The 22714-nt window shown below is 56.8% G+C and overlaps 1 protein-coding gene across 4 annotated transcripts in view; it reads left to right on the top strand.

Annotated features, from left to right (window-relative positions):
• MAD1L1 (mitotic arrest deficient 1 like 1) overlaps window positions 1-22714 on the top strand; it is a 240204-nt gene that overhangs the window by 156094 nt on the left and 61396 nt on the right. For all 4 annotated transcript variants that reach the window (XM_015592494.2, XM_015592496.2, XM_015592495.2 and 1 more), the window contains exons 13-14: window positions 5116-5172; window positions 22140-22228. In XM_015592494.2, the coding sequence (XP_015447980.1) occupies window positions 5116-5172; window positions 22140-22228 (146 nt within the window). The remainder of the gene's footprint in view (window positions 1-5115; window positions 5173-22139; window positions 22229-22714) is intronic.

The following is a 22714-nucleotide window of genomic DNA, read 5'->3' as shown; positions in this document are numbered from 1 at the left end:
GTAGATGAATATAAAAGTGTTTTATTTCTTAATTTCATAAAGATATGCATTGTTCAAACAAAAATAATAACTATATTGTGACGTAACATACGCAAAGTAAAATACATGACGATACCACGAAGGCCGGGGAGTAGAAATACTGTCGTAAACTTGTCATTGCATTAGCAGCAACATTAGCTGATGGTGGCCTTGGAAAGGCGAAGATGTACATTGTAAATGTGAGAGCAACCAAGAAAATTTTAAGAGAAGTGATATAACTAATAAGTGAAATGTAGAGACAAAAATAAAATTATTTTTATTTTTTTATTGAAAAAAATCTTTTTTTTTGTGGTGACACTAGTTAATGAAATCCAGCAAGTATCAGGTGTACAATTCAACAGTATCCCTGCTTTTTATTTGTTTACATCTCATGAAGACTTTGTAGAAGGAGTAAACGATGTGCTTACAGGCGAGGTCATTCAGGCTGGCAGAGACCCAGCTGTCTCCCAGCTTTACGGAGTTGCACATGACAGATCCAGACTGTGGGTTCGAAGTGTGCGACAGGGTGTTCTCACGTGCACACGCACAGGGACGTGATCAGCACCGCCCAGCAGAGTGGACGTCCATACCCTACGCAGTGTGGAAGCTCATCTTTCTATTTTTTGAGGGGTGGGGTGGCTGGTGAGGACACTTAAGGTCCGCTCCTGACCAGAGGTCTGCTGTGCGCCGCATCGCGGTTGGCCCCAGTCGCCATGCTGTGCGGTCGGTCCCCGGGCCTCATGCACCTTCTGAGGAGGGAGGTGTCTGCTTTGCCTAACATCTTCCCGTTTCTCTCACCCACCCACCCCGCCCTGGCGACCACCACTCCACTCTCCATTTCTGAGTTCAACTCTTGTAGGTTTTTAGATGTAAGTGGTATCGTGTGGTGTTTTCCTGTCTGTGTCTGGCTTATTTCACGTAGCACAGTGCCCTCCAGGTTCATCCACACTGTTGCAAATGACAGCATCTGCTTTTTTAAGGCTCAGTCATATTCTATCACACAGGCGTATCACATCTTCTTCATCCCTTTGCCATTGACAGGCACACAGGTTGTTTACATATTTCGGCCTTTGTGAATAATGCTGCAGTGAGCAGGGGAGTGTAGATAGTTCTTCAAGATAGTGATTTATTTCCTTTGGATATATTCCCGGAAGTGGGATTGTTAGATTACATGGATCCTAGTTCTATTTTTCGTGTTTTGAGGAGCTTCTGTGCTGGTTCCCATGATGGCTGAACCAATTTCCGGTCCCCCCAGTGTGCACAGTGCACCCTTACCAACTCTGCCCTGCTGTCTCCTCGAGCGTGCCCACCCTAACCAGCGTGAGGGGGGGCCTCGTTGCAGCCTGATTGGCATCTCCCTGGTGTCCGTGGTGCTGACCGCCTTTCCTGTTCCTGTCAGCCACTTGTATCTTCTTTGGGAAAGTCTCTCTTTCGATCCTTTGCCTGTTGTTTAATTGGGCACTTGTTATTTTGCTATCGAGTTGTAAGAGTTCCATATGTATGATATTAACTCCTCACCCAGTATATGTTTTGCAAATATCTTCTTTCGTTCTGTATTTTTTCCCATTGCCTTTCATTCTGTTGATGGTTTCCTCTGCTGTGCAGAGGCTTTTCAGTTTGATGTGGTCCCACGTGTTTATTTTTGCTCTCGTTGCCTGTGCTTTCAGTGCCAAATCCAAAGGATCATCGCCAGGGCGCATGTTAAGGAGCTTGTCCCCTGTCTGTCTTCTTCTGAGAGTTTCATGGTTCCAACCTTTAATCTGTTTTGAGTTGCCCGTTGTGCATGGTGTGAGGTAGGGGCCCAGTTGCACCCTCCTGTGGCTGTCCAGTCTTCCCAGCACCATGTGCAGCAGAGACTCTTTCACCGTCATGCGTACCCTTGGTGCCCTTGTCAAGGGTCGGGTGCCTGTATGTGCATGGGTTTATTTCTAGGCTCTGGATTCTGTTACATCTATCTATGTGTCTGTTTTGATGCCAGTACCATACTGTTTTGATAACTACGTCTTTGTATTATAATTTGAAATTGGGAAGTACGATGCCTCCAGCTTAATTCTTCTCGCTCAAGATTCCTGTAGCTATTTGGGGTATTTTGTGTTTCTTTACAAATTTTAGGATAGTTTTTTCTATTTCTGTCAAAAATGCCATTGGAATTTTGGTAGAGATTGCATTGAATCTGCATTTCGCTTTGGGTAATGTGAACATTTTAACAATATTACTTTTTCCAATCCATGAACATGGGATATCTTTCCACTTATTTGTGTTTTCCTTAGTGTCTGTTATCAGTGTCTTACAGTTTTAGGGTACAAGTCTTTTATCTCCTTGGTTAAATGTAAGCCTAAGTATTTTATTTTTTTCAATGCTATCATAAATGGGATTGGTTTATTTCTTTTTCAATTAAGTTCATTGTTACGTATAGAAATGCAACTTACTTTTGTAATTTAGGTTTTTATTCTGCAACTTTTCTGGATTCATTTATTAGTCCTAACAATTTTCTGATGGAGTTTTGTTTTTTATGTATAAGATTGTGCAAACAGGTAATTTTACTTTTTCCTTTCATGTTTGGCTGCCTTTTATTTCTTTTTCTTGCCCGAATGCCCCAGCTAGGACTTCCAGTACTGTGTCGTGTGGAAATGGTGACAGCGAGCATCCGTGTCTTGTTCCAGATCTTAGAAGAAAGGCTTTTAGTTTTTTACCATTGAGTGTGATAGTAGCTGTGGGCTTATTATATATGGTTTTTCTTATATTGAAGTATATCCCTTTGGTACCTAATTAATTTTTATTATGAAATGATGTCAAATTTTGTGAAATGTTTTTTCTGCATCTGCTAAGTTGATGGTATGATATTTAGCCTTCATTCTATCAATGTGGTGAATCACACTGATTGATTTGCAAATGTTGAACCATCCCTGGAATAGATCTCACTGGGTCATGGTGTGTGATCCCTTTAATGTACTGCTGAATTTGGTTTGCTCATTTCTGTTGAGAATTTTGGCATCTGTGTTCATCGGGGACATTGGCCTGTGATTTTCTTTTCTTTGTGGCATCCCTGTTTGTCTTTGGCCTTGTAAAATGGGTTCGAAAGTGTTCCTTCCTCTTCAATGTTTGGAGTAATTGAGAATGATTGTTATTAGTTTTCCTTTAAATGTTTGGTAAAATTCACTCTGAAGCCTTCTGGTTCTGGGCCTTTCTTTTTGGGGAGGTTCTTTATTGCTGATTTAGGCTCCTCCTCACTCCTTATTGGTCTGTTCAGATTTCCCATTTTTCTCCTGGTTTTTTCTTGGGAGGTTGTATGTTTCTAGGAGTTCATCCATTTCTTCCAGGTTGTCCAGCTTGTTGGCGTGTGGTTGTTCACACGGTCTCTTGTGCATCCCTGTGTTTCTGTGGTATAGGTGTAAGGTCTCTCTCGTTTCTGATTTTATTTATTCGAGTGTTCTCTCTCTTTTCCTTAGTCTAGCTAAAGGTTTGTCAGTTTCAGCTTTTCAAAAGCCCAGCTCTTAGTTCCTTTGACCTTTCTGTCCTCGACCACGGGTGGTTGTCTGAATCAGTTCCCCGTGGGGCGTGACAGCTGGCACTGCTCTGCCACCTTACTGACGTCCCTCAGCCAGTCCTCCATTCCAGGCCGCACGCTGCAACACGCAGGCTTTGGGATGGTCTCTGGTGGTCTGGCTTCAAATTAAAGTCCTCCAGTGGTGGTTCTCAGACTCTGTGCGCACTCCAGTCTCCCGCAGGGCCTGTGCGAGCGCACGTCTGCCAGGTCCCCCTCCCCGGGGGTTCTGACTCGGCGGGTGGGGGCGCGGGTCTGAAACGTCGACTGGTCACAAGTTCCCAGACAATGCTGCAGCTGTGGACCCGGCAGGCTGGATGCCTCCATCCTGACAGGCTGCACTGGAGCCACGGTCCCCGTCAGCCCCAGGCATGAGCTGCCTGCTTGTTGGTGTGTCAGTGTGTCCTGCAGCTCATCTTCTGGCTGCCGTCCACGTGTGTGTGTGGGCGGGGGTGGATCCTTGCTGCTCCTTGGGAATCACTGCCAGACAGAAACCAGTAGTGGGTCTGGGTGCTGCCATTTGGAAGGGCCCAGTGGTGTCTGGCTGGCGTGCTGTCCTCCTTGTTCCTTACACTTTGTCACATGTGTGAAGCAGAACAGCAGGAGGCCTGAGGCTTCCATCTCGTTCTCTCCATGTGACCTGTGACCTCGGGACCTTCCCTGGGCTCCAGCCTCCCCACCGTAAGGTATAAGGGGACCGTGTTCAGTGCTCTGGGGTGCTCTCCAGCCCAGCCATCTAGGAGCTTTGCGCCTCCCCTGTCCCGGCCCAACCTGTGGGAGCCCGGCTCCTGCGCACTGGCCTGCGGTGGACCTGCCACAGAGCTTCTCGCCTCCGGTTAAAAATAGCACCGTGGTCTCAGAGCAGCCCCCACCTGAGTGATGCTGAGGAGCAAGAGGAGGTCCCACGCATGGCCTGAGGCAGCCACACACACCATGCCTATGGTTTGGAGCCTGGATAGGGGTGCGTGAGCCACTGGGGCCTGAGCCCAGTGGACCCCCATTTCGGGGTGCTGCCTGTAGCGTGGTGGCCGCCGTGGAGACATGACACGAAGCTGACTTGCCTGGGCAGAGCACGGCAGCCCCCGATCTCCACCCGGTCTGGGGGACAGCGAGGGCCCTGTGACGGCAGGAGCTGAGCCTGGTGACATGGGTGGGCAGAACCTTCCCTGTACCTCATGGGTGGTGGGTGGACCACCTCTCTGCCTGGGGGCCAGTGCCCATACAGGGTGGGCAGGGGCTAGGCCTCAGGGATTTTCCTGGGTGCTGGCCCTAATCGCTTCCTCTAGAACGAGGCGCATTGAACCAGCCCCCATTAGCGTCCCTAACCCCCTCCAAGTTGCCTTCCAGCAGCAAGTGTGGGGAGAGACTTGGCGAGAGCATCATGCTTCCCATCTGCCCCTCAGCCCCCTTCTCTAAAGAATGGGGATTTGGGGTTTCCCTCAGCTGCCAGCTCCTGCTTTTCAGCCCCCCTCCCTCCCACAGTCCCCAGAGGCGATGGGGGGGCGGGGGCAAACAGCAAGCCCACTAACCCCACTTTTTGTCTTGTCTTGAAGGCTCAGCTGTCGCAGGCGCTGGAGGAGCTGGGAGTCCAGAAGCAGAGAGCAGACATGGTGAGTCCCTGAGACACCTGCCAGTGTCTCTGTGGCCAGAGGGGATCCGGGCCTGGGCGCCTCAGGTCCAGGCAGAAGCCCCGTCCCCATCGTGACTTCGCCTGCAGGCGCAGCGCGTGTGCCCTGACAGCCGTGGTCCTTGTCATCAGAAGCTGGAAACAGCATGGGGTTTGGGGCCGAGTCCTGGCTCCCCAGGCAGATTTGCTGCCTTGCTGCGAGGTGGGGACAGCAACATGCTGACCGCCCAAAGTCATGACCTGCCCCACATGGGCCGGTGTCGCTCTCAGGTCGTCACCCATCCTGAGCCGGGGTGCGTCCAGCCCGCGTGTCTCTGCACTCGTGCAGGTCCCCTCTCGGGCCCGCTCCTCAGGCCTGCGGTGCGGGCTGGGGCGCTGCAGCGTGCAGAGCGCCTGACCACCATGTGGGGGACAGACGGCCGCTTTTGGAGCACCTTTGTCCTGTGCAGACTGTGCAGCCTGCGGTCTCTGAGGGCAGAAAGGCCGTAGAGAATGAAGTGCCCTCAGGCTGCTCTGCCACAGGCCATGTGCCGGCCAGTCGAGGGTACCAGGCGAGGCTGAGACGCTGGGACGGGCTTCGGGATCTGCACCCTGGGCCAGAGCTCGCGTTTCAGTGTCACCGCGTGTCGATCCCCTGACCCTGAGCCGGTCGTCGGGCCTTTGCCTGCAAAGTAGGCACGACCTCCAGGTTGAAGTGACATGTCCTTGAATTTGCTTTCTCCACTGTCAGCCGTCCTCAGCCTGTGGTTGTGTCCTTGCTGCCACCCCTGCTGTGGGCCCTTACTGGAGGGCGGGGCTGGATAGACCTGAAATCAGCCCTCTCATAAGGTGGGGACATGGAGGGGCGGGAACAGAGCCCCGGCTGAGGCCCAGGCACCATCCCCTGGGAGCCCAGGTTCGATTCAGAGCCCCTGTGGGTGGGGGGCAGGGGCCCGCTGGGACCTGGAGACAGATGCAGATCGTGTAGCGAGAATTGCAGCGAGGGGTCGGGGTGGCGTCAGGGTCACGGGCGGGATGAGGAGGTCGGGAATGCAGGTTTGGACGGGGAGCTGGGTGTCTGAGTCAGGCAGATACTGGCGTGGGGTCTGGAGCCCCAGAGTCAAGGCCAGCGGAGCATCGGGTGCCCCTGGTCCTCGGAGTCAAGCAGGTGCCAGGGAGGCAGTGCTGAGGCTGGAGCTCCGTCAGCTGCGCCAGCACCCCGACGTGGGCCAGGAATCCCGGACCCCAGGGAGGCCAGTGCTGCCCACAGGGACCACGAGTCACGCACGGTGACGGGAGCTGTGAGAGGAGCCGAGCGTGGCCCGTGGGCCGGTGACAGGGTCTCGTGGGGGGGCAGGCAGCGGGGCACCATTTACTCCTCCTGGCGACTCCGACGTCGGCCTGGTGGGCCCTGCGCCCTGAGCGGCCCGGCACGGCGGCCGCGGTGCTCCGCGCACAGCTGTGGGAACCGTGCCTTGTCCCCATGGCGCTGACCCTGCGCAGGTGGCAGGAGCACAGGGCCGGGCTCCTCCCTGCTCGATCCTCAGCCGTGTCCTAAGCACTTTGGGCGCAGCACACACAGGTGGGACGCCGGGGGTGCGCTGCACCGCGTCTTCCAGGCTCGCCTTGGATGCGGGCTGGAGCTGTCCCCGCCTTTGATCGCTGCCTTTGATGGTCTGATGTCCATCCCCTGTCACGTCGTTCATTTCGGGTCTCTCCTCCCTCCCAGTTACGGTGAAAACAAGAAGTGGCAATGCACGTGGGGAGCCTGTGACTTTCTGTTCTCTCTCCAAGCCTGTTGGGGGTGTCTTCTGAGCGCTGCCCTTCTCGCCCCCCAGGGAGATGAAGGCCAGGCCGGGCAGTCCTGGGTGGGGGCCTGGAGCCTGAGACGTCTGGATTCAGCTCCTCAGAGACGGTTCCCAGCGAAACATGGCCGGTTCGGGGCAAGCCCTGCTCTGCTGCTAGCCCCTGAGTTGGAGGGGGGCGTTGGAGGGGACAGCGTCCCGGCTCGCTGTGAGTCTGGGGCAGCCGGCCTCAGCCCCATTCTGGTGACGGTGGCTGCCGACTGCGCCCTCTGCGCCTCCATGTGCGGGCTGGCCAGGCCCGTGCCGCCTCCCCTGACCCACAGCGCCCCGACCTGCCGATTTGTGGCCCAGCTTCAGTTCAGTGCTTAAGGAAGGAAAGGGAAAGGAAGGAGAGCTTGAATGTCTTCAGCTAATTACAGATGGCGAGACCTGGACAGGTCGACTTGCTGTTGTTAATTAGTAAAGCCATGCTAATTAGTAAGCATGAGCACAATTCATGCCTTTTCCTTTAATGCAACTCATATCACAAGGAGACACGTCCAGGCTATAGATGTGTCACTGACATACGTCCCCTAATTAGACACGGCCAGCGGCAGCTGGAGAAGCGAGCATTTTCCTGTAACTACAGGAAGTCCTCAGGGTGCGAGCACAGGCTTGTTTCCTGACTAAGCGACTCACGTGCCCCCGAACCTGTAATTAAGCCGGTTGTCCTCCTCCTCGGTCCCATTTTCCCTTAGTCGTTCACTGGTGTCCCCTCCTGGCCCCCCAGGAAGCCTCGCAGGGGGTCAGCCTGCGAAGGGTGAAGGGCAGTGGCCGACCAGGGAGGGGTGGACGGGCAGGGCGCGCAGACCGCGTCCTGTCGCCCTTCGTTCTCTGTCCCAGCTCTGACCGGGCGATGTGACGGTGGCTGTCGTGTCGAGGCCTGTCCCGTCGTCCTGTCATCCTGTCACGGGGAGGCCGGCCCTCTCGAGGCCTGTCTCGCCCGAGGGCATGTGCCCTCCTGGGCCTGCCGTCCCCTTGGCCTCCCGCTGCCTCCGCTGCCACCCTAAAGCAGCAGCAGTGCCTGCTCTGGCTGCGAGAGGCAGACACAGACCCCGGGAGACGCTGTGCACCCCCGGGGGCCTCGCTTCCGCCATGGTGAGTGGCGGTGTGGGGGCCAGGAGCTCCTCGAAGGAGGAGCTAGCGTCGTGGTCTGAGTGTGCCGGCCACCTGCCATCTGGCCATGGCCACTGCCTTCCCGTAAGCTACTGAGGGAGCCTCCTGGTTCTGTGACCGATGGCAGCTCGTGTCGCCTGGACCCATCCTGCCCTGGGGCCGGGTGCCAGGCCAGAAGAGCCCCCGCCATGACTGGAGAGCTTCGTCCTCGGAGGGCACGTCGGTCAAGGCTCAGGGGAGGAGGCGACACGGGGACCGAGACGAGTGGGTTGCCCGGAGGCTGAGAATGTGGTTTTCTAGTCTAGAAAATAAGTTTCCAGTGGTGAAATATCCGGCCCTCGATGTCAGCAGATACTTGGATCCGCCTCCGTGAAGGGGGAGAGACTGGAGAGACACTCACGTGTGCCTGGGCCGGCGTCACACCGCTCAGGACAGTGGTGAAATATCCGGCCCTCGATGTCAGCAGATATTTGGACCCGCCTCCGTGAAGGGGGAGAGACTGGAGAGACTCCCGTGTGCCTGGGCCGGCGTCACACCGCTCAGGATACGGCGTGTGGCACCCGACACGGCGTGACCTTTTCCTTCCGGCGTTTTTGCAGATGTCCTCGCGTTGTTCTCTGCCGAGTGAACTTGGAGTCGGCGTGTCGGGGCTGGTGTCGCGATCCCGTTGGCCCTGCCTCGCTTCCGGGGGCCGCTGCGGAAGGGGCGCAGCGTGTTGGTTTTTCCCGGCCGCAGCTGCGTGCGTCTGCCTGCTCGGGCCTCCTCTGTCGTCTTTCACGCACGGTGGCCACTGTCCCCTAGTGAGACTTGCCCGTGTCTTGTTAGGTTTATTGTAGGTGTTTTATCGTGTGTTAGTTTTTCTTCTGGCTGCTGGCTCTGCGTTTACCATGGGGCCCGGGGAAGGCGGTGGGAGGAGGTGGCACTTCAGACTTCGAAAGTGACCCCTCCAGTGGCCTCACTACCCAAGCTGGTGTGGAGCGAGAGTGGATCTAACAACCCCAAAACACGAGCTGGTTGATTTATCTTTAGAAATTATGAGCATAATCCCAGATGGGAAACCCAGCCCTGCAGCCTTCTGGCCTCTCCCAGCCCCGAGTGCTGACCTCACGTCACCCATGTGTCCCGTGTCCCGGCCGTGGCCCTGTGTGGCACAGCTCCCGCTCAGCCTCCAGCTCTCCCCGTGCACCCAGGTGACCCTACTGCTTCATGGTCAGATCGCAGCGTCTTCCCCGGCCCCACCGGTGTCCCCCTCCGTGTGTGCTCCTGCGTGTGTTCGTGCGGGCTGGCTCAGACGCGGTCCTGCCTTGTCGCTCAGCCCATTGCAGGGGCTCGCAGCACCCCGGAGTCCTTGGCAGCTGCTCTGCCACCTCTTCCGTGGCACGGCCCGGGCCCACTGCCGCCCTCGGGTGGGAGCTCGGCGGTCCCCACGTGTCCCTTCCTGGACCGTTCCTGTGGCGGGAAGCCCGGAACCGGTGTTGCTCTGTGACCCACTGAGGAGCCCACTGCAGAGGAGCCTCAGGGACAGCCCTTCTGCAGTGAAGCCTTTCAGGTTGTCACCACCTGGCACCACAGGGACATCAGGGAACCGGCGAGCCGCCAACAGCCTCTGCTCTGTATTCTCCTCCGGGACTTCATGTGGCTTGTGACCCCCGGGCGAACAGCTCCCAGTCAGGCTGGTCAAGCCTCCAGGCTCCATTGGCAGCATGGCGCACACACCGCTCTCGGCACCCCACTTCCCCACCCCCCGCCGCCTCAGAGCCAAGGCCCAGTTTGCTGCCGCATCCCTGTCACCGGCGGTCGGGCTGCTCTGGAGCCTCGCCAGCCCTAATGAGAACAACCCAGAGCTCTCCAGGAGCCTGTTCCCTGGGGGAGCACGCCGGGGATTTCGTTGGGGGCCCCTCCTTGGCCGACGGCTCACTGAGGGAAGGATAAGCGGGCCTTCTAGGATGAAGCGCGACCCGGATGCCCTCTCGGCTGCGCTGCTTTCTCTGAGGCGTCGGTAGGGCACCGGCTGTGCTCAGTGGGAGCTTCCTGGTGAGCCGTCAGGGCCGCTGTCTCCCCCAGGCCAGAGCGGCTCGCCAAGAAGAAGCCACTCGAGACCTTCTCAGTCATTTTGGCCAGGACTCCGGTTTTGACCCCGGCACCCTTCTCTGGGAGGCCAGAAGCGCCCGCACCCCTGGGATACAAGCCCCGAAGGGCCGTGGCCTCGGCGCGACACGCCGTCGTCGGTGCTGCTCGGCACAGACCGGGCTCGGGCTGCGTGGACGGTCGAGGACCGGCTCGGGCGCCTGCGCATCCATACTGCTCTCTGCTCAGCGGCCGCCCGGGGACCGGAATTGCTGTCGAGCAGGGGCATGTGTGCCACCTGCTGTCCCCGCTGTCACTGCCGGTGGGATCGGCGAGGTCCTGCGGTGCTGCCTGGGCCCCTCGGACGAGCCGCACTGCGTGTCCTCAGCTCGCAGTTCACACTGCACTGGCGAGCTGCCTCGTGACGACAGGGGTGGGCCCTTCAGAGGCTGGTCCTCCCGGAGTCGGGGTGCCCCTCCGCCTCTCCCTGAGTCCCGTCGTGTCGAGTAGGCCTTCCACTCACTCGGGTAGCCGTGTTCGCAGGCAGGTGTCCTCGCCGACGCTGGCGCAGATGGGGTCGTTTCCTGACGTCCTTTTCGATGCTTTGCTGCGGGGCGGAGACGCGCTGCTGCTTCCCGCGGGTCGGTCTCCCACCCTGCAGCTCTGCCGAATTCGTTTACTTTTCAGCACTTAGGGTTTTCCGCACATTCTCAGCGTCACCTGCAAACACAGGTGTCCTTACCGCTCCCTTCCAGTTTGGATGCCTTTGATTTCTCGTTGCCTAGCGCCCGGGTGGGAGCCGCGTCCTGGTCTCGTTCCTGATCTGGGGGAAGCTCTCGGTCTTTCCGGGGAGCATGTCGTTCGCTGTGGGTGTTAGAAAGGCGTTTTGTCACACTGAGAAAGCTCCCTTCTAATCCTAGGTGGTTGAGTGTTTTTATCACGAAGGACGTTGGATTTTTGCCATATGTTTTTTCTGCCGCAGTCGAGGCGATCATACCGTGTCCCCCTCGTTCCGGTAGTGAGGTGTTGCGTACTTGATGATTGCACGCCGAGCTGTCCCCATGCTCCTGGTGTAGACCCCGCCTGGCCCGGTATGTCAGCCCACGGACGCGCTGCCGGGTGCAGTTTGCTGGTGTCTCGTTGAGGATTTCACAGCTACATTCATAAAGGTCGTTGGTCCCAGCTTTATTGTCTGGGATATTTTGTCTGGCTTTGGTTTCAGGAGTGCAGAAGCATTTCTTCCTCTTCGGTCTTTGGGAGGATTTGGGAATGGGCAATGTTAACTCTCCTGCGAACGGCTGGTAGTGTCCACCCGTGAAGCCAGCTGGTCGTGGACACCTTATTCCGAGGTTTTTAATTATGGGTCGAGTCTCCTTACTTGTGACAGGTCTGTTCAGATTTTCTGTTTCTTCTTGGGTCAGTTTTGGTGGTTCGTGTGTTTCTGGGAATTTGCCCATTTCGTCAGGCGGACAGTTCACAGCGTACCGCACAGTCCTTGTCACTCCCCGAAGGCCGGTCAGCAGCGATGTCCCCGCGCTCGCGTCTCTCTCTCCCTGTGCCGGTCCCGCTCTGGGTTTGTCGCTTCGTCCATCTTGGTGGGGGGCTCCCTTTTTCCGGATTTAACGCTGTTCCGCCTGCGTCCTCGTTTGCGCCGTTTGCGGTGACAGGTTGTCTTCGCGCCTCGGGACGTGTCTGTCCTCTCCGATCGCTCCTAATGTGTCTCCTTCGTCACCGGTTTTGAGCACTCAGACCGCGCTGTGACTTCTTGTGCTTTTCCTTGCGTGTCTTGGGGTTTTTCATTTCTCAGCTCCGAGTCTACAGGTCGCGCCTCGTGGGAGGTCCTGCTAAGACATCAGCCAGCACGTCGTGGACACGGTGCGGTGCTCACTTCATTTTACACAGTTCTTTTCCCTCCGCTTAAAATTTTGAATTGTTTCCATCTGTGTGTCCTTAAGCTTTCCGATGTTTTCTTTAGTTAATACCTAACCTTCCATAGAGGTGACCCATGTCTTTTTTTGTTTCGGGCTTTGTGGCGTCTATCTCTGTAAATTTTATTTTGGTCTTTTTTCCTTCCATTTCTCCACTTAACTGTTGAAAGTATGGGATTCAGATACATTAGCTGCTTCGGGTTCCCCTCTGCTAGTTCTGACATCTGGCTGGCTGGATGCCAGATACTTTGCATCCTGTGAAGATTCTGAGCTTCCTTGGGGGCCCAGCGAAGCTGCTTGGGAATGTTTGCTTCTGTGGCGTGTTTACGACATGCTGGCTGCCCTGGGGCACTGCTTATTCTAGAGCGAAGTCTCGCCACTCCTGGGCCTACTGCCCTGACGCTGTACCCAAAGCCCCGTGTAACTGTGCGCACAGCAGAGCCGCCTGGCCGCTCATCTGCACGCGGCCGGCAGCTGCTTGTGCCCACGGCAGCGTGGGCCGTGCGGCTTGACACACGGAGTGTTTGCTGCCGGGCCTGCACGCCAGGAGCGTCCTGACTGCAGGCTAGGTGCCGCGTCGGCCACTGTTCCTGGGCTCATCCATGCTGGGCCCTGGCTCCGGCATCTGCGACCAGGGGAACCCCGAGCCCTGCCGCCCTTTGCTACGGCTCCTGAAAAGGGGGTTACCCCGGGAGCTGGTGGGAGGGTTCTGAAACCCAGGACCCACATCCCGGCCGGTACCCGCCTGCGCAGGCCCACACCGCAGCATTCCCCACTGCTTTCCACTGCCCCGTGCATCCGCCGAAGCCCGGCCATCCCGTGCGTGCGCAAGCAGGTACCGTGACGGGCACCTTGGCTTTGTCCCAGCAGTCAAAGCGGGTTCCCAGGTGAACGGGCCCTGCTGGTGGCCACGGGAGCAGCTGCCTTCCCTGCAGTCTGCAGTCAGACCTGAGGCTGGAGAGGCCAGGCTGCTGGGTTCGCTCGCCGCGGGCGCGCTGGGGATTGCGCCTCATAGTTCGAGAGAGCCGGCCCGAGACGGGGGTGTCAGCGTGCGCCCGGGCCTGATGGCGGTGGGGGACGTCCGGGGCCACACGGAGAGGTGGCTTTCCGCGTGGGAGCAGGCCTCGCGCCCCGTCCTGTCCGTGTCGCGGCCGTGCCTGCCCCTCAGAGGTCGTTTTGCTAGGAGGTGACTTTGCTTCAGGGTGCGTTCTAGAAGGGGGTTCCACGGCACTGGGGCAGCGAGCAGGGTGTCTCCGAGGACGCGGTCCAGTTGGTCTTTGGTCCCTTTGAGACCAGCTCCGCACAGATCGTCTCAGCGAGGTGTGGGTCAGGCGGGCGCAGACTGCAGCATGACGCCTCTCCAGCTACCTCTGTCCCCCGGCCGGTAGCAGTGCAGATCAGCATGCACTGGCTAAAAGGGGCTGGGGCCAGGCGCTGCCTCTCGCTCCAGCTTGTCCTGGTTCTGGAGATCGAGAAGGGGTCCCTCAAGGGCACCCTAACCAACCCCCTACGACAGAGGGGGGGAGACAACTCAGTCACACTCAGCAAGTGTGTGTGTGTGTGTGTTGGGTTGTGTGTGTGTGTGGTGTGTGTGTTTGTGAGAGTGGTGTGTGTGCATGTGAGGCATGTGTGGGAGAATGGTGTATGAGTGTGTTGGGTGTGTGTTGAGTATGTGAGTGTTGGGGGTATGTGTGTTGGGGTGTGTGTGAGTGGTATGAGTGTGAGTGTTGGGTGTGTATTGGGTGTGTGTGAGTGTTGGGTGTGTTTGTGAGAGTGTTGAGTATGAGCGAGTATGTTGGGTGTGTGTGGAGTGGTATGTGTGATTTGTATGAGTGTGAGTGTTGGGTGTGTATTGGGTGTGTTTGTGAGTGTTGGGTGTGTATTGGGTGTTTGTGAGAGTATTGGGTGTTAGTGTGAGTGTTGGGTGTGTGTTGAGTGTTGGGTGTGTGTGAGTGGTATGAGTGTGAGTTGAGTGTGTGCGAGTGTTGAGGTGTGTGTGAGTGGTATGAGTGTGTGTTGGGTGTGTATTGGGTGTTTGTGAGAGTGTTGGGTGTGAGTGTGTGTTGGGTGTGTGTCGAGTGTTGGGTGTGTGAGTGTTGGGTGTGTATTGGGTGTGTTTGTGTGTGTGTTAGGTGTGTATTGGGTGTTTGTGAGAGTGTTGGGTGTTTGTGTGAGTGTTGAGTGTGTGTGAGTGTTGGGGGTGTGCGAGTGTTGAGGTGTGTGTGAGTGGTATGAGTGTGTGTTGGGTGTGTATTGGGTGTTTGTGAGAGTGTTGGGTGTGAGTGTGTGTTGGGTGTGTGTCGAGTGTTGGGTGTGTGTGAGTGGTATGAGTGTGAGTGTTGGGTGTGAGAGTGTGTTGGGTGTGTGTGAGTGGTGTGTGTGCACACGAGTGCCTGTGCGGGAGAGTGCGTGAGCGTGAGCGTGTGCGTGCTGGGCGGAGCTGCAGGGGGAGGGGCTCAGTCCCGTGTGTCACAGGGCGGGCACCGCGAGAGGAGGTGTCCTCCCTCAGTGCTCCAGCCTCGCAGACGGGGCGCCAGCCCCGCTTCCCTGGCTGAGGCTCGGCTTCGTGCGAACGATCAGAGATGGGCTTTCCACCCGTCCCTCGTGCCAGGCCCCTGTCCCAGCCAGCTTGGTGACAGTGCTTTCTCACTAAATGTCCTGTTGGGAGCACCCTGCATCCCCCAAGGCTGCGACTGTGACAGGAGGGCAGAAAGGCGGGCCCATGACGAGTAGATAAGCGATTCGGGATCTTTTCTGGGGCGACCCAGCTCCCTGCATGTTTACTCTGGTCCCTTGGGAGCCGCCTGCATGGGCTCTCCTCATCTGCCCCGTGGCACTCCCGTGGCCCGCTGCGCACTCTGCCTGTGCGGGCTGCCCTCGGCCTCACGCGCCTCTGCAGCACCCCCCGTGTGCGAAGCTCTGAGCTGGGGCTGGGCCCAGATGTTGAGCGGCGCCATGTCAGCCTCCAGGCGTTCCCAGGCCAGTGGGAGGAAGAGTCACACACGTGTGTCGTCAGACTTCACAGTTGAATGCCCTCCCGGCTTGGGAGGGTTGATGGAGATGGTGGCATCTGAGGTGGGCTGAAAGGTGGACAGGACTTGGAGCGCAAATGGAAAACTGGTCTGTCGACAAGTATCGTGTGTCTCGTGGCTGGCCTCCGTCCTGGGCTGGGGACGGGAGAGGTGCGTGGCTTGGTGTCTGCAGAGCAGGAGAGGCAGGCCTCGTGGGCCCACCAGTGTTTGTGGACTGCAGCCTGGGGGAGGCGGGGGTGTCGGGCACAGGAGGCGGAAGGTCTAACGGGGGGATACTAAAGTCGAAAGCATGTTAGGTATGAGTCTAAGGTTACAAGTTAAAAGGGCCTATTTTGCTTTGAACGCTGTACATATGTTGTCAGCATTTCTCCTTTCTTTCCTGGAAATCATCCAAAAGTACCAAGAAGACTGAAAACCAAAAAGGCAAACTAAAATTTGGGCAAAACAGAAATACGGCTAAAACCCAAGCTGCTAAGTGGCAGGAAGCTGGGCCTCAGCCGCGGGAATCAGCAGACGGGTGTGCAGGAGGAAGCTGAGAGGCGATGCCTCAGGGAATGGGCCTTTCCGGTGGGAAGGGGCCTCTGATGACGCCCTGTCACCGGCGAGGGGCACACGGCAGAGGCGGTCTCCGGCCCGTCGTCAGCAGAGGGGACGGGGCGCAGCAGCACAGCAGGAGCTTTCCAGCCCAGGAGAGCCGAGCTGGGTGAGGGCGCGCACGCAGGTCTCCACGTCTCCTTGACCGGGGGGGAGGGCGTCTGCTCCCATGGGAAAGCCCGCAGCCCCCTCCCCGCACCGGGGGGAGGTAGTGAAGGCAGATGGGACTCGCAGAACCATCTGATCATTCGGAAGGAGAGAAAACGCCGTCTGCTCCGCAGCAGGAGCTGTTTGCACAAAACTGGCTCCAGAACATCTTCACTGATGAGTAAGAAAGGCGACATCACACAGTTTTGTAAAACCAGAAAATGTTATGGAAAAACGACAAAAAATTTTTACGGAAAAAAAATTGACACTGAGCAGATGAAAGTTGTATCTGCACATTTTGCTCGGGAATAAAACGTAGCAGCCCAGTGGAATCCGTGAAGCGTGGACACGTGCAGGCGCCCAGAGTCGGGGTGGTGGGGGCGGGCGCCGGGAGCAGGGGGTGGGCCAGGAAGAGGGGCCTGGGGGAGACGAACACCGGGAAAGGTGCCGAGGGGGTCGGGGGCCCGGAGAGCAGTGTGAGTGCCGGGTGTTCGCGTAACGCGGGACCCGCACGGTTAATAATGGGAAGGGGGGGGTGAGGACGCGCAGGGACGCTGGCCTTCTCGTCATTAACAGCTGAAGACCCCAACGTCGCTCAAAGATGACGACGTCACGTGGTGGCAGTGTATCTAACTGTGTGAGGTAAACAGTAAGATGACACCTGAGTGGAGCTACATAGGGAATGAATAGAAACCGTCAGAAACAGAAACCTGTAGCTATTGCGTAGAGTTATAAACACAACCACTAGAACACAGAAATGCAAACTTGTATAAGTGTCAGGAGAATTTCACAAAATATAGCAAACGACCACAGAACGAAATGATTACAAAAGTTATAAAACAAAATGCAACGAAGTAACACAACAAAAATGTACCCGAACGTATATCAAAACGTAAATGGGCTAAACTCTCCTATCAAAAGGAGACTTTCTGATTGGATTACAAAGCAAAACCAAGAAAAGCTGGAAGATCAAGGGTAAGGGCGACGAAATCAGATGTCATGTCCTCACGGCAGTTAAATTTGAATTCAGGTGAAAACGCTTTGCAGAACACACAGCGAGGTGGGATTCAGTAATGAAGGTGCAGATGAATATCTGTGTCAGCTAATACATCACCGATGTTCAAAAAATGAGAAGCAGTTCAATAGGAAGCCACGTAGGATGTCAGCAGTGGAGGAATTTATTTTACTTCGTAATCCACGTATAGCCAGTGGGAAAGAATAAGTAATAGGAAAAACAAAATATCTATTTTCTATACATAATGTTAAAAACCCTTAACTTTGAAACTGAAGAATACTTTTTTAGAAAAGTACTCACAGAAAACATTCACAAAAAATTCATCATATATTAAATAATGAAGAAAACTTTTTAAATTCAAATAGGGAGAATAGTGCAGACAACTTTCTCTGGTCACGATATGATGAAATTTGCAATTAAGGACAAAACCAGGAAAAAAAAAAGCTCCTAACACTCAGAAATTAAAAAAAAAAAAGCAAACAAAAACAACAAAAATCTGTGTTGTAAACAATACTTGGGTCAAAGAAGAAAGAAATGCAATTCAAAAGTGCATAAAATCTAGACAGAAATCGTAATGAAAACACTCTAGAACAGTGCTCAGAAGAAAAATCACGGTTTTAAATATTTATGTTATCGAACAAGAAAGAAAGTGTGTACAGAATAAGTATCTAACTTAAGTAAGGAAAGGAAAACAAAATAAGCTTTAGTAAAGCAAAGATAGGGATTTGTAAAGATCAAAGCAGAAGTTAATAAGAAAGTGAAAAATGGTAGAAAAAAATAAATAAATCCAAATACTTGCGCTTTGAAAGAAAACCAGTAAAACATATGAATTATTCACAATCCTAGTAAAAAATTAACAGAAACCATCACCACCTAACGTAAGAAGAGTGATTATTGTGGCATTGTCGATGGGGTGGGGGAGGTGCCTGCGCGCGAGAGTCTTTCTTGATGTGGTTCCACAGGTGTATACGTGTGTCGAGTCACTGAGCTGTACACCTAAGATTTGTGCTGTACCGTGTATAAACTTCACTTGATAATAAAGAAAATAAGTAAAATCAAAAATCAAAAATGAATGTGAAGAGAATTGTGACTTGTATAGCAATTCTATTAAAAGAACTATGAATTATATTATAGCTCTAAATTTTAAAATCTGAATGAAATAAATGATTTTCTAGGAAATTATAGCCTATCACTACTGACTCCAGAAGAGAGACACATTTTAACAGGCTGGTTATTACAAAATTGTCACAAAGTAGCCATTCCTGCCTTCCTCCAACAAGAAGAAACAAAAGGAATCAAGCTGAGTTAGTTGCATGGAAAAATCTCCTAGCTCCTTACGATGCAGACACCGCCCACGCCGTGACACCCCCAGAGCATGGAAAGGCGGGAACACTTGCCAGATGAGCATCATACATGCACGCGTGTGCGGACTGCAGACCAGTCACGGTCGCACTGCGTCCACGTTCCCGTGTTGGGGGAAGAGGTCTCCAGGAGAGGCGCTGGTCTGATTTTAGGATATCAATTTCTAGGGTGTCTTCTCCATGTTTGCTAACATCCAGCGTTCAGTCTTGATGAGCAACTTAATATGAATATGTGGATAATTTCTCAGTAGGGTAAAACATATCTATTTCAACCCCAAACTGACGCACTATAGATTCAGTTCCAGTGAAGCCACAAACAAGGGTGTCCAGTATTACACCCATCCTTTAGCATTATTCTGGAGGTTCCCTGGTCATCAGAATTGGACAAGAGAAAGAAATCAAAGGTGTCAGTGTGGGGAGGAAGAGGCATGTTGCCCTCTGCGGCTGACGGGAGCGTGTGGCGAGACAGCCAGCCGCAGACGGTGGCCGTCAGCCAGGTAATGTAGTGAAGCGTGGGAAGCAAAACGCAGACAAACGTTAAAAGCCACATGTGTGCAAGAACAGCACGACAGACATCAGAGGAGAGACCGTGAGCCCCGCGTGCCTTCGGTTCCACACCTGTGGGTTCAGCCACCCATGGGTCGAGAACGTTTGGGGCGTATTTTGTCACCGTGTACCAGGCAGGTAGGCCCAGGCGGACCTACCTGCTTCTTGTCATTGTCCCTAAACAACACAGTGTTGCAGCTACTCCCGTGGCCTCCACGCTGCGCTGGGTGCCGGGAGTCACCTGGAGGTGGCCTGGCACAGGGGACCGGGTCAGGCGCGAGCACACGCACGGTCTTACGTAAGGGGCCCCAGCGTCTGCGGACCTGGGTGTCTGCGGGGCATAGGGACTCAGTCTCCCTTTGATACCGAGGGACAGCCGTGCTCCGGTCTACAACAGCAATGACCAAAAGAGGCGGAAGGACACGATGCCACGACTGAGGGCCCGCGGGGACGCAGCGGAGCTGGGCACAGTGGCCTTCCGCCGGCCGCTGCGAGGCACGGAAGATGACTCGTCACCACCCGTGGTGTCAGTTCCCCCAAAATGGTCTCTGCTTTGTAAGAACGTTTGTTTGTTTTAGGGCTGAAGGCGGGGAGAGAAAAGGCCCTACAATCCTGTGGACAGAGCAGTGGACTGGGCCAGGGAGGCAGAAGTGGCCTAGTTTCAAACAGAAGCAGAGGTGAAGTGTGGCCAGGGGGCCGTCGGGCCTCTGTGACCACACGAGGCCTCGTCCGGGGCGGTCTGGCAGCATCGGGCCCTGGGCCCTCGGCCTCCGCGGCAGGGCTCCTGAGACAAGCCTGCACACGTGGGGACCCGAGCGTCCAGGAGCCCACCCCGCAAAGGTCATCGTGAGCGGAACCTCACTGCAGAGGCAGGGCCGCCAGCGCTAGATAAGCAGCCCAGGTGGCATCGGGAAGGAGTGACAGCTGGACAGTCCAGGGGCGAGTGGCGGGGACCGCCTGGCTTGAGAGGAAGCCACGTCTGATTCCAGCCATCTGGGGAGCATCTGGGGAGGCCAGATGGTGGGGGGGGGGGCACTGGACACAGAATTGTTCCTCATCATGCCACTGTCTTGTGATGCCACTGTGTGGTCACTTAGTGCTTGCTCTGTAAAGTGGGTGCCGTCACCGTTGTGACAGAAGGCAGGCCGTGAGTGGCGCCTGTCGCCCATCAGTGCAGACAGCCAGCAGTCAGGGTCGGCATGCGGTGCCACGTATGAGTAGGTGCCAACCCTTCTCTCCCTCCGCGGACTTCGCCAAGGCTGCTGCAGGAGACGGTCGCAGAGGGCATGCCTGCTGTCCACGCCACGACCAGCTGGCTTTGGGCCAGCCACCTGTGTGTTGGTCCCATTTGGGACCGCAGAGGTTACTATTGGGGCTTCATAGACTGAATCCTGCACCCGAGACTCCCCAGATCTGGTGGCCCTGGGGAGCCTGTGCAGGAGGGACCTGGAGAGGCGTTGGGGGGAAGGCACTCCTCTCATTTAGGCTGAGGGCGGGGGCAGTGCAGATGCCTGCCCCACCCCACCCCCCTGCTAGGCCTTGCTCCTGTCACAGCGACCACATCCCGTTCACTCAGCTGAGGACAGCAGAGCCACTCCGTGCTGGAACAGGACTTGCGGGCAGTCGAGCCAGCCATGCGGCCTGGTCAGCGAAGCCCAGTCCCCAGCCGGCACATGTGGACGGGCAGGCCATGAGGAGCCGTCCTGAAACCACCTGCCTCCTTGCGGCCGTCGTGGAGGACGGGTCTGCGGCTTCCCTTTGGGGCTTCAGGACACGAGGCGCTGCATGGAGGGGCAGCATGCAGGTCACCCCCTTGACAAAGCGGGGACTCGCGCCTGCTCTGCGCTGGCCCCAGGCAGCCCCCTGCGGCCGTAGACACTCACTCAGTGGCCTGTCCGGGGCTTCAGCAGGTCCCGGGACTCGTGGCCTAAACGGCTGCCTGTTTCTGCGTGTGGCACTTAGGTTTGGACTCGGTCGAGATAATTTGCGACGATTAGTGATTCCTGCTAGAGCAGGCACCCAGCGATGCCCCGCGGCCCTGGCTTGGTGTAGCCCCCATCCCTGTGGCGAGTTCTGCGTCAGCGTGTTGGCGGCCGGGCGGTCTGGGTTCTTGCGGTGTGCCTGTCACGTCGGCCGTGCCTTCCAGCAAGGGCCGGCTCGCCCCCTCCCCTCACCCTCGCTTCCTTGGAGGTGAGCCAGTCCCCTGGAGCGCGAGGGTCACGTGATGGGGCTTCCAGACCCGCGTCTGGAGCACGGGGCATCGTGGGCTGGAGCGGGGCCGCAGCCTGCCCAGCGTCCTGCATCTCCAGCCTGGCACGACGCGGCCTCCCTCGTGGGGTCCCTCTGCTCCCTCAGCCGTCCTGCACGCCGGCCAGCTCGGGTCTGGGAGCTGGGCGCACAGGACAGGCGGGCAGACCTCGGGCAGGTCGGCGACCGCAGACCGGGCCCCACCCCGACAAACCGCACTGGCCGGAGCAGTCCCAGCGGGGACCTGCGGTCGGGAGGGCGGTGGCGTTTTGCCGGGGCCAGCAAGAAGAGCAGGAGCAACCAGTCTGGCAGGCGGCCTCGCACAGAGACCAGAGCCGGGACAGACGCTGGGTGGCCGGGCGCAGAGCCCGCGAGTGGCAGCTGGGGTGATCCAGGACACTCTCTTCCTGTCCCTTGGCGCTGAGGACTAAGTCGGCTTGTGGGCAGTAGTCTGAGGGTGGGCTGAAGAAGGGCCAGAGCCTTGTCTGAGGACAGTGACACCGAGCCTGCAGCCAGCTGACGAGGCTCGAGTGCGTCCTTCCAGGCTGCTGGCCACGTCTGAGACCGACGGAGCCACCACGTCCCTTAGTTGGGTGCTGCTTTGGGCGGCCCTTGGGAAGGTCCCCGGACAGAGCCCTACCACTCTGAACTAGCCCCCGTCCCCTTTCCCATCAGCGCGGCTGGCTCTCAGACCCCCTCCGTGTGTCCCCCAGGCGTGAGAGCAGGTTCACGTCCACGTTGTCCCCGGACAGAGCCCTGAATAACGAGTGAGTGGAACACCACGGCCGGCGGGGAGTGGCGAGAGCAGTCCAGCGGCCGTGGTCCCCCAGGCTCTGACCCTTCACGCAGCAGGCTCCCGGTGGCTGCGTCTCTGTCCCGGAGGGAAGTGCTGAGAGCGAGCGCTGTGTCTGCACAGCCAGGGTTCTGGAGGGCCGGCAGCTTCAGTGCCCCCAGGAAGGAGGTGCCAGGAAGCCGTGTCCCCACCAGCTTCTTGCTCGGCTGGGGGCAGACGGGGTGCTGCCGTCTGGATTCCTGCGGCCGGCGGGCTGACCCTTGTCCTGTGTTTCCTTGCAGCTGGAGATGGAGCTGAGGATGCTGCAGTGCCAGGCGGGCCCCGCCGAGCAGAGCGTCCTGTTGTCCAGGGAGGAGGTGAACTCGCTCCGGTATGTCCCTCGCCCCGCCAGCTCCTCTCCACTGTCACCTCCAGGAGGACACTGTCCTAAACCCCGCCCCATGCACTCGGCTTCCTCTGCAGAAACCTGTCTCCGCTGGTCTGGGCCCCGTCGGCACCCTTTCTCAGGCTGGCGTCCCCAGTGCTCAGACGTCGCGATGCCGTCTGACGGGCCCTGTCCGTTGCCAGCAGAGCCCCCGGGCCTTGTGCACCGTTTCCGGGGCAGCGGGGTCCGTGCGTGGCTCGTTCCGAGCCCACTCCAGAGACCAGCTCAGACCCGCTTGGAAGCGTCGTGCAGCCAGGCCCCCCCGGATCTCTGGATGCAGCACGAGCATAGGCCGAGTGGCTCTGGGGCCATCAGCCGGCTCCTGCTCCGAGTGCCACCTCGGAGCAGCGCGGCACATCCAGTTCTCACCCCAGGGGCTGCTTCTGCGGGTCGGGAGCCGGCCCAGGGCCCGGCCTCTCTGGCGCCTGCTGA

Source organism: Pteropus alecto, unplaced genomic scaffold (genome assembly GCF_000325575.1).
Source record: "Pteropus alecto unplaced genomic scaffold, ASM32557v1 scaffold56, whole genome shotgun sequence".
In the NCBI taxonomy this organism is placed as follows: domain Eukaryota; kingdom Metazoa; phylum Chordata; class Mammalia; order Chiroptera; family Pteropodidae; genus Pteropus; species Pteropus alecto.
This window is presented reverse-complemented; position numbering and strand designations above follow the sequence as displayed.